Source organism: Coloeus monedula, assembly GCF_965178545.1.
Source record: "Coloeus monedula genome assembly, chromosome: 2".
Classification (NCBI taxonomy): domain Eukaryota; kingdom Metazoa; phylum Chordata; class Aves; order Passeriformes; family Corvidae; genus Coloeus; species Coloeus monedula.
The window spans coordinates 66,367,916-66,379,656 of NC_138782.1; the positions used below are offsets into that span (position 1 = coordinate 66,367,916).

General features: G+C 38.4%; 1 protein-coding gene across 1 annotated transcript; it reads right to left on the reverse strand.

Moving 5' to 3' along the window:
• Positions 1–365: 365 nt before the first annotated feature.
• Positions 366–7,177, reverse strand: CENPW (centromere protein W). Its single transcript, XM_082276992.1, has 3 exons — positions 7,051–7,177; positions 2,169–2,282; positions 366–497 (listed from the first exon to the last, which is right to left on the reverse strand). The coding sequence occupies exons 1-3, from the start codon at positions 7,138–7,140 to the stop codon at positions 471–473; spliced, it is 231 nt and encodes a 76-aa protein (XP_082133118.1). The 5' UTR covers positions 7,141–7,177; the 3' UTR covers positions 366–470.
• Positions 7,178–11,741: the final 4,564 nt, after the last annotated feature.

Sequence of the window (11,741 nt, forward strand, 5' to 3'; positions counted from 1 at the left end):
TGATTGTTTTGAAAGCCATAATTCTGTTTAGCTAGTGTATCTGCTCTGAACTGCACAATCTATACTGGATTTAGTGAAACCTGCGGTGGTTTGGTTTTTTTTTTGGTTTTTTTGTTTTTGTTTTTTTTTTTTACTACCCCTTAAGAAGTTTCACACTTTTAATAATAAATGCCACATTGTGCCCAAAGAGTATCTATGGTACAAGCATTCCTCAATCATTATGAAAAAAGGTACATCAAAAGTCTTAAGTGACAACTGACATTTTTAAATTATTCATGAAGTGTATGAAAATACACATTCTAAGATTTTGAATTTTTTTTTTTTTTTTAAGAAGCGTAAAGATAGTCAGTCAGGAGATAGATGTCAACAAAACTACATCATTCCACAAGTGCTGAAGCTGGCTCACAGTATAACTCAAGTTAGTTAGAAAACATTGAAAAATGTGCTTTCAAGTTCCAGTGGTCTGTTTTCTAGCCTCTGCTTTTCTTTAAAATAACCTGCAAAGAAAGAAAAAAAAGTATATTTATCAATACAATTCAGGCAGCAGGAAGAGATTCAAAGCTATGCTGCTCAGACCAAAGGTTCACCTGGCCAATATGTTTCCAAGAGCTGAGTTGCCAAGGGTAATATTCTAGGGAAAATACTAGAAATAAAACAAAAGCATACAGAAAGATTTCACATTTCAGGTTTTTGGTTTGTTGTTTTTTTTTTTTAAGCAAGAACACTCATAAGCAAGAATTCTGTACAATAGAAGACTTATTTTGAAAATTAATGCTGAGAAATGGCAAAAGTGCTGTTGAGCCATCAGTAGATTCCTTGAAGTTCTTACCCTGTTGGGCCTAGACAAAAGATAAAAGAAGGCTTGCAATAATGCAGCTATTATGCTCAATTTTTGTTTGCAATGTCTGATTTCTTTCTATATCAAGAGTGCACAGACCTTTGGAAGGACATTTTTTGGTTGGGAATTTAAATTGAAAAATGAACTTCAAAGCCCAAGTGGGACTGTTTAAGTGTTAAAATTATTAAAATACAGGCAGTTCTTCCTTTCTTCTCATCTTTAAAAAATAAATGGAGCACAAAAATGTTCAAATAGTGTTAAGATTGCAGTTAAAAATAAACTATGTGTACAACTCCAACTGCAACATTCACTTGGCTACCCTATATATCCTGTATATGTTTCTGTTACTATAGTAATAGAAAAGATTCAAACTAAACCTTTCAGCAGAAGGAAAAAAAAATAGTGAAGATAAACAGAAGCCACAGGACCAAAATATCAGGTAACACCAAGTTTTGTCCTCCCAATTTGCTCAGCAGGAGAAGGCGGTTAAAGTGATAAATTAAAGAGACTGAATTCCTTCATGACACCAAGGTAAAGCAGACATATCCTAGGGAGTGAAATGAGCTACAGAATACAAAAGGATTTCAGTCATATTTTGACACTAATTCTTTCTATGCAGACAAAGCTACATAACACCTTCTTCTTTCCCTTCTTTTGCATGTGCACAAAACTCACCGTGCTCTGCAATGCAGCAAATTCCTTCTTCACAGAAGGAACACAGCAGTTTTTGTTATGCTGAACTACCCGTATAACAATCCACAGTCTAATTCTCCCTCAGTTCTTTCCTTGCCAAATACATCACACAAAAGTATCTGTTCGTTCAAGAAGTACCCACACAGTGCTTCAAGAATCCACTACAAACTTATTTCAGACTAACCAGGTAAGAACTGAAGGCGTCAGAAAGGTATTTGAATCTCTCTGAAGTATTTCTCACTTGCTCCATAAAGCTTCACTTGTATCACTGAAGTTAAGACAGCTTGCTTCCTCAATGTAGTGTCAGCTGAAATAAAGATCCTCCAACTCTGCACTGCCTTTCAAGCCATGAAGCCTTGCTGGTAGGCCATTTTGTAGACTTACCCATATATTGAAATTATGACTTTAAACAGAGAATAATCAAGAAAAATTGGGTTATATTTAATAGGGCAAGGAGAGTTAATTAGTTGTCTTGGTAACAGTGAATTTTGCCAATGATGAACTAAAGAATATTACATGTCTACAGGTTTTGGATTACAAATCAAAAATCAACTTTAACACAGAAATTTTTTGTATATGCTGTCATAATACATTTTACATTATACAAAAAAGAAAAATATGAAAAGTGTTTTAATACCTTTGCTGCAGATATGGTGTGCTCGGGTTTAATTATTTTACTTTTATTCTCAAAAGCATTTGTCCTGGCTTCCTCTGCTAGCCGGTGGAGAAAAACTAAGAAGTTCAAATGAACCTTTAAAATGAAGAAGAAAAAAAGAAATTATTTGAACTGTTTAAACAGAGTTTGTTTTTTTAGAGGTTCATTGTTTGCAACAGAGAATCTGCATTAGACTGCTTCCAAATTCCTTAAAGGTGTTCTCAGAAAAAAATATGTGTCACTTGGTTCAAGTCTCAGTAAATTTCCAAGACATTCCCTTCCTAAAAGATTCTTGTAAATAGAGTTTAAATTTAGTATACTTAAATCATAGAAGTGTTTTAGAAATGATCACACAAACCACAACTGATCTGAGAGGAATCAATCTGATTTTTATTAGCAGTTTTTAATAATAAAATGTAAATATAAATATCAGAGAATTAGGAGTCTTTTTGCTTACAAGTGAATATAGCCAGTTTTCAGTAACTACAACAGCCAGACTTTTATGAACAGCAAATTCATCCCTGCCTAATTGCCAAATGGACTACAGACAAGTTCAAGGACTTCTGCCCCTTTCCAGTGTAAAGGGACATTGACATTAATTTCTCCAGAACTTGGAGTTCTCCAGTGTCAGAAGGTTCCATCCAATTTTTCCCAGCTCATCACTTAGCCTTTTTACATTAAAAGAACTGGTTGGGCAGTATTCTGTTCCATACGGAATGCTGTTCTGCTAATACAGAGGCAGGAAAAAATTGCAGCAGGCAAGGAAGGAACTGCTCCAGCTTGGACTAAAACTGCCAGCTAATAGCACCTTTGTGTAGTAATTAATCAGGGACCTATAATACAAACCTCTAGCATTATACAGACATTATGTGAACTATTTTAATAGTCCAACCAGAAAAATTGATAATTGCACCTTTTGTAAACTAAACTTTCCAACAACATTACCTCTGCTATGTAAAGTATACAAAAATACTTTTTCAATCAAGAGCTCAGAAAAATATTACTGAAGTATATTAAAATTTTACTTGTATGAATAAGGTGACGTATTTATTCTGCCATACCTTATCTGCAAAGCCTGGAAAAATATAACATGGAAAATTACAAATTAAGAGTTTACAGGAAATACTTTGGCAGCAGGTTTGCAGCATAAGAAACCTGTTACATGAAACTCTGTTCATATGACAAGCAGTTTAGGTGGTTTTTTAAAATATCCTGAACTAAATGAAGCCAGAATGCAATAGATAAATTTACATAATATTTGACATCATTTGGAAGCATCTACTACACAAAAAGCAGATGTTCTTGCAGATTTATTTCACAAAATATAAAAGCCGCTTTAGAACCAGTCTTAGTTACTCACACAGAAATCAACTCCAAGAGAATCAAGCAGTGGCACTAAAATAATGTTCAACATTAGAACTCTCATTATTAAACTTATCAACATGGAGATTGGATTTCTGGAAACAACCTGGAAGAGAAGTGAGAGGTGGAAGAAAAGCTTCTATACTTGCATTTCCTTCTTCTGAGATACCTAAAGACAAAAGTGTTAATTTTAAAATTGCCTTTAAAAACTGCATCTTCTCTCAGAATCACTGTACCTTTATATTCCTAGTTTCAAAATGAATTGCTGCATGTGGAAAAGCTTCCCCTGTACTCCAATAGATTTAAACAGTCACATAACTAAAATTGGAACATTCCACAACAGAGCACACAGGTTAATAAATATTCCAGGTGATTCAAGGCAATTGAGAAAGGCTGGCAAAAGTCAGAACGACTGAATACCATGAATAGGACAGTTACTGACAAGTAGCTAAGCAATACCGTATTTGTTTAAAGACATTGCTTTACTACATATTAACTTATTGTCTTTTGCATAAAATTTAAAAAGTTTTGAACTAACGACTCATGAAACTCACCTAACAAAACAAAATGTTTACTTTCCAGAAATGAAAGGCTGCAAAATTTTAAGAACATATGTAAAAAATTCCTAATACTCTTTACACAGCAATTTCCACACACCTGTTCCAAAGAACTAAAGAATAGCAGGAACAACCGCTATAATTTTGTTTTACTGCCATAACTTAAAAACAATTCTTTAGACTGATATTTCACCTTCAACATACACTTATTAATCATTCTATGGTGATAACATATTTAAAACAGGCCATTCACTGCAGTTCTTTAAGCTTTTCCTGCAATGGAAACACACACATACCCTTCTAACATAAAAGAAGCAGCTGAGATCCTGCTTTTCTTCTATAATTACAAGCTAGAACAAAGCTTGCATATTTTCTTCTCTGACCATTGAGGGAATATCTGAGCCTCAGTACTAAAATCTTTACCTCTTATTTTCGAAAAGAGCCTTGAAAAAACCTGAAACACTATTTGCATCTCTTCACCCAAAGATATTATCGTACTCCTTCAAAAAAACAAAAACAAACAGCTTCCTGAGAAAGGCTGACGAAATTTGATAGCTACACTATGCAAAGAGATAGATGTTAACACTTAGGAAACAGGTTCTGACAAAGCTTCAGATTTCAAGAAGAGACTTGATCAAAAGTGAAGAAGACACCTCATTCAAGTATTTAACAAAATTATCTGAATTCTTATGGCTTTCAAACTTCTTAGTTACTATCATGTAAGAAGACATTGGTTTATCAAGTAAAAATAATCACTGAAGGTCAGGGAAAAAAGAAAGCAATCTGATTTTCTCCAAAGGCAGGCAGACCACCTTACTGGAATGGGCATATACTGCAGTATATTCAAATATAAAGCATAGATCATTCTGGAAGATAGCCCAGAAACTGAACTAGCACTTTTCTCATACTTCCCTTGCGAAGATATAAGCTCTCTGCTCGAAATGTGTATGGCTCCATCTTGTTAAGACAGCTACTATATAAATTTCTGACCTATGCAATCTAATCACTCTTACAGGGTTTGCAGAGAATAGAAAGGTACTAGAAAACATACTCTCAAAATTTGTTACTTGTCTTACTATACAATAAACTCACCAATCCTTTTTTTTTTTCCCCTAAAAGAGGCATAATTTCAGCTGTATTGATTTTTTAGCCATAAAAATAAAAATCTAAAGAGGTGTTAGATATGTGCCTAGTTGAAGAACATCATGGACAACAACCACACCTGGACATTCCTGTTTAAAGGTAAAATAAAAAAAGCCAAGCCTTGTAACATAAAAGGCTGTGCAATTTGACATCAGCAGAAGAGATAATCTAAGTTTCTATCACATTATTAAAATTTATTCTAATCCCATCCTTTGTGTTTCAATGAACATTTGCATAGCCATATTTTAAACTAGACCTGATTGTTGTTGTTTATAAGTTTCAGTCAATTCAATTCACTGACTGTCTTGGCAGCTGAGAGAACTTTAGTGCCAGGACCAGGAGGAGATAGGAGCCAAAGGCCAAGATTTGGAGGGATGTCTCACTTACCCCTTTTCAGACAGCCACACTACTTTGAAGCCAAATTTTCATTACCCTGGAAACACAGACCAACTGTTACCAAGGATTACAAAAAAAAAAAAGTGTGATTGCGTGAGTTTGATTAGTTGACTACTGCATTCCACTGAGTAAGCTTTGAGTAGGTCTGAGCATGAGTAGCAAGGGGCCAGGTCCTTAGTCCATAAAAAAAATCCAAAGGTAGGAAAAACATTAGGAAGAGATCATATTTTTATTAGGTCCATTAGAAAAATATTTAATGTTTACATTCAAATCTAAATACTCTCATGTAATTACTATATTCATTCATTTTAATCTCATATTTCTTATTTTAATTTTTTACGTTCACATTTAGCTTCATATATGCAGATGCCAATCTTCAAGATGCTGCAAGACACAACTTTTATACACATACGAAACATGGACTTACAATTCAAGTCAGGGACCATACTAGTATAGAGCATGTGTTAATGCTTTAATGCTCTGAGAGCCACATGCATTTGTAAAAAGGAGGACATTACTCCAAAGAGCATCTTTTTTTATGCACTTTTTTTTTCAATACAGCAACTACCACAAGCTCTCCGGAGGTCAGATTTCCTTGTTGTAGTCAAATAGTTTCTTGGTGAGACAAACCCTACCTGTGCAGCAAATCCCTTAGAGCGGGTGAGAAGCAATTCAGCTTTGCTGGCCTCAGTTTTTGCAAACTTGGCTCTTTTATCTCTTTTCGGCAGGAGTTTTTAAACTATGATCAGGACCCCAACACCTTATTGAATTACTAACAAGTCTTGTCATCCCACAGTTTGGGGCAGAGGCTACTTAGATGGCCTTCTAAAAACCTATGAGCATTCAAGATGCCATAGCAGCTTAGAAACTCATTGATCACAGCTCAGCTGTCTGCCTGTACACCCGAACTGATCTACACAAACAACAAACATCTGCATCCAGAAGCCACATAATCCAAACTGCTATTTCTCGGTGTGTCTACACCAAACTTTTCGAACATCAGTGTGTACATGGAGTGACGCAAGAGCCATGCATCAAGCCGTCCCTGAATCCCCAAGAGCACTGCCAAGGACCTACAATACCTACACCAGCGAAGCGGAGCGCGGCAATCTCTGCTTCGCCGTATTTTCTTAGACAGACCAATCGTCTATGTCTCCCCAAGCTTTGCCTCCCCTCTGCCTGTGGGTCCCTGGAGAAGCACCATTAGCAGTAACTTTGACATCCTGTCACAGCCAAAGTGCTCCAGTGCGCACAGTTCAGAACATTTAGGGAGTAAGCGTCCCTGTTTGGGGCCGGCTGCCCCCGGGGCACCAGCGCAGCTGCCGCCATGGACAAAAGCAGGAGCGCTCCCGGACTCGCCGGGGCAGCCGCAGCCTCGCCTCTCCCCCACCCCTCTCCTTCCTCACCAGCAGGTCGGCGTTCGCCGCCAGGCGTAACTGCGGCTTGTGCTTCTTTATTATTTTCCGCAAAGTGCTGCGGGGCGCCGTGCGCTTCATCCTCCTCCTGCTTTCCTTGCTTTCCTTCCTTTCCTTCCTCTCCTTCCTCCCCCTCCTCCCGCGCTCCCGCCGCTCCCTGCGCCGTTCGAATCCGCCGCCCTCGCGCAGCCGCGCGCGCCCGCCATGACGCAACTTCCCAACGGCCGCGCGCGGCACCGCCCCCGCGCCCCGCCCCGCCCCTCGCGCCCCTCCCCGCCGCGCGGCGGGAGCATCCGGCGCTTCCCGGGGAGCCGCGCCGAGGAGCTGCGGCTGCGCGGCCTGGGCCGCCGAGAGGCTGCGGGGAGAGCGTCCCGCCGGCCCCGCCGAGCGCGGCCCCGCCGCCGATGTGGCGCACGAGCGGGGAAAGGCGCTCCCCGAGCAGGTGCTCGAGGGACGGGCGGGTCCCGGTGGACACCGCCACGGCCGTTCCCTTAGCGAGCCCCTCCGTGTCGGTCCGCTTCCCTTGCGAGCGAACCGAGAGCTGGCTTTAGACCTGGCTGTAGCGGGTCACCCAAGCCTCCCCCCAGGCCTTTTTAACGAAAAGGACGGGAACTGGAGCAGGCGGTTCCCCGACCGCCGCTCCCGAGCCCTCGGGCGGGGCCGCTGCCACACGCGGGGGTTTCCCGGAGCGCAGGGAGCGCGGCGCCGGTGAGAGGCAGCGGCACGGCGCGGCCCAGGCGAGCCTCGGGCTGTGGGTTTAAGGTGGCGGTTGTCGGCCGAGCGTGATGTTACTCCTTGCCGCAGAAGCCGGGGGAGTTGTACAGCACGCCTGTGCCCCTTTGACAGTGTGACCGTGCTGGGAGATGGGGCAGGACTGCAGGACCAGGAGCCTAATTAGCACCATAATGTTGCACTGAAATGAGCCTAGAGTGATAGTTGTGTTTTGCGCGTAAATCGGGACAAAATCCTGCTTTAGTACACGTATGGCACTGACTAACTTGTACGCAGAAACACACACTGGTTCTGAAATCGGCCACCACTTCACGTGTCATCCTTCCTCCTGCATCTGTCCCTGCACTTCTTTAGCTGACGGATGCTGCTGACTGAAATACAGGTTTCCCCGCAGAGGGGCCCCTGTAGCTTGGCATTCTCAGTGTATTTGGACGGTGTGTACTTAGTTGGAGAAGGGGTCAGGATTTCATACTGAGGTATGGGGTTTTTCAGCATATTTGTTAGCTTTTTTGGGGTTTTTTGGCCTATGAGACACTTGCAAATTTAAATGTCGGTAAGATATTGTCTTAATATGTTCAAAAGTATCAGCACCCAGATATGAATCAGTTTTATTGAAGTATGTTCTTAAGTCTGTATGATTTAATATTTTAGTTAATTTTACAATATGCACAAAATGTAGTCCAGATAGAACTATGATATCTGACAGCAGGAGAGAATTTAAGATTTGCCAGTTCTTCATACTCCATCAGATACTTGAAAATGATGCTTTGTTCTTTCAGTTTTGACTGTCACTTGGCATTAATCGTCAACAGCAATGTTGATCTTAAAGTCAGGGTCTTAACATTTTTTTTCTGTGAAGGAGTAAGCACACTACCACGCAGAACGTTTTTGTACTGTTTAATAATAATCACAGTTAATGGCTCAGCAGCACTGCCACGAGTAAACATTGGGGTTTTTTCGGCTAACTGAACGGCTCTGACTCAGGAGCTACATAGGGTCATATACTGTAGTGCTCGTAATAGACACACAGAAACTTGCATTGGGATCAACAATAACTCAGCATGTCAACAGATTCAAATCTGCAGCTGGGATAGATCAGTAGTTCCACTGGACCTTATGTGAGCTGAGAACTGGGCCTTAGTATCTTGCACTGTTGGTGGGAAACTGGTATGGGCAAACATTTTACAAACTGTAAGAATTGCAAAGGTGCCTCTAACTGTAGGTCTAAAACTATTAAAATATACCACACAAATTTGAAACTGCGGTGACCTGATAAGATGACAGATGCAGAGACTCAAGACGAGTAACTATATCTTTTAGTCATGTGCTTGCTATGTAGACAATGACTGAATAATTAAATCTACTATTAAGTGTAATACTGTTAGAGTTTATTGGTTCTGATTTATATTTCTATAGATATTTATAGTGGACTAGGGGAGTTTTGTTGTTGTTTTTAGCCACAGAAAGTAGTAATTTAAAATGCTGACTCAAATCTGCATATTTACCACATTTCCTTACTTCTTAGGTTTTGAAACAATTATGACAATAGTTACTTCAAGCAATTGATAACAGGTCAAATGTAGAAATAATAAATTATGGGTTCTGATTTACTGAACAAACATGAAATTCAGTATTTCAGATTTCTCCTTGAAATTTTATTTTAGGCTATTTATCAATAAATATTTCTGTAAAAATGATTTTAGTAGTTTAATTTTAATACACAAATTGTAGATAAAGAAAAAATTGTACTTTTGCACATTATGCATTGCAATGGACAAAAATTATAAGTTAACTAAGTAATTTTTTTTTAAATCACAACGGTTTCAATTGTTTGGTCTATATTAACACTGGATTAAATGAGGATTAATGATTACAGTGAATCATAGAAAACAGCAACCTCGTATTTGATTTTGAACGACTGATCTCTTTCTGATAGACTCCATAATGTTCAGTTATAATATTATTAAATATTTAAATAGCTAAAAGAGTAATTAAAATATATTTTAAATTAATTATTTGACAGTTGAAATTGCTAATTTTTTCATGTTCATGCAGCTTTATAAAAAAAGGCGATTCTGTGCCTTATAGACAGATTTTCATATTTTACCTGTTCAAAAGTTGCAGGAGTTTTGAATCCATTTTCTACAAGCAGTTGCCTTGTTTTCAAATAACGTTTCAAGAATTTCATGTTTTTCTGCTTCTTAGCAGTAGCAGTTTTAAAACACACATTAGTTCATTCTGTGAACTTCAGCTGCAGCACAGCATCTTCCCAGTTTTCCAGCAATACTGAACTGTGTTTTAGAATTAAAAGCATCATCTGGGACTGATGATTAGAGCAAGGAAAATTCAGCAATTAAAATAGTACCATCCAGGTCTGACTTCTTCAGGAAAACAGTCTTTTCAATTCTCTTTTTATTTATTTTATTTTTTTTTAATACAGGCAATTTCAGTGACATTATTTTGTCCCTTTTGCTTCCAGATTATGTGGGTTTCTTGAAAACACTTCCATACATTTCAGTGTCTAAAAAGAGGCCAAGTTTGGGGCCATCACTGCTGAACTGCAAACCAGTAAACATTTAGTTCTCTGTTTCTGTAAGGAAAGAGATGAATTTAAAGACTAATTCTATCCACTCCTGTAGTACACTGTAAGTTGACATAAGGGTAATATTTGGAAATGAAATTTAAAAGCCATGTGTCCTTTCTGTCCTGAAACTTTTATAAGCACATCCTAACTTGTTAAATTTGCTCTCCCCCTCTGTACTTCCTAACTGTTAGTTTAATTACTTTGTTTCTGGATCTTGACATTATCTCCAGTCATATTCTTCATCAGCTCTTCATCAAGTCATAATTTTAAAGTCAATCTTCCCCCCAGAAATGCTGAAGAATTCAATTTAAAGCGTGTGATATCTTGAAATTAATAATAACATTTTATAAATTCTTGCTAAGCCAGAGGTCTCTCGGTTTCTTCTCTAGTCAGGTAGAGACTGTTAAATACTTTCTGGTGCTAATCCAGTTTCAGTGGTTGATGAAAGACTTTGAAACTTATCCTGGATATGGATGTCAAAGCCTAAAATCTTTTGATGTTTTCTTCAGTGATGAAAAGATATCTCTAAAACAGAACATAACAATTCAGCAAATGTAAACTCTTCTATAATGTGGTTGATAGGCTTGATCATAGTGATTGGGGTACACAGACTGACTCTCCTGTTACATTTGTATATTCTTTCTGTTGGATGTCAGGTGTGCTTGAATACTTTTGTAGAGAAACAGGAAAAGAGATAATACAAAGGAGCAAATTGTATGTTTTCCTCTCCTCTGTGAAACTTAAGAAAATCTCTTGCTTGAAAAAGAAGGGGGAAAGGCAATTTTAACAAGAAACTTTTGCCTTGTGGTTGTCACTATTGATGTAATGACAATCATTTAATTGCAGTAATAAATACTAGTCAAAACTGTGTTTAGCATTCACCTTTTATTTTCATGAAGAAAGGAGACAATTTTCTAGAATAAATTATATTCATTACTTTTGCTTTATTTATTTAGTTTTATTTCTATCTGTGTTTCAGGCCCAGAACAGTAAAAAACAAGAAAGGCAAAACATCATAAATTATATTTGAAATTCCAACTATTTGCTGATTTTAAGGCTTACAATTTAAGCTTCAGTTTCATTTTTCAGGACATTCTGTGTATCAGCTCTCTGTACATCAGGTTCTAAGAACCTGTCTAAAGTCGGTTGACTTCCACAGGCCAGACACCATCTGTCTGTTGTGACTGCTTTGATTGCATTCATGAAATGAGTGTCATTCATACTGAAGCATGTAAATCACAGCTCAGCAATCACTCTTACCTTCACAGATATTCCTTGTGCACTTGACATGCCGTCAACTAAAAGTGTATCAGTTTCACTGCTTTTGATGTAATTTGATGCAGGATCACATTGATGTATATGCCCA

Bases quoted from the DNA above. Each gene is read 5' to 3' on its own strand.
- CENPW (XM_082276992.1), bottom strand. From the start codon at position 7,140: ATGAAGCGCACGGCGCCCCGCAGCACTTTGCGGAAAATAATAAAGAAG. The intron at 2,283-7,050 runs GTGAGGAAGGAG...TTCATTTTAAAG, and splicing joins CGGCGAACGCCGACCTGCTG to GTTCATTTGAACTTCTTAGT. The intron at 498-2,168 runs GTATTAAAACAC...CTTTCTTTGCAG, and splicing joins ACACCATATCTGCAGCAAAG to GTTATTTTAAAGAAAAGCAG.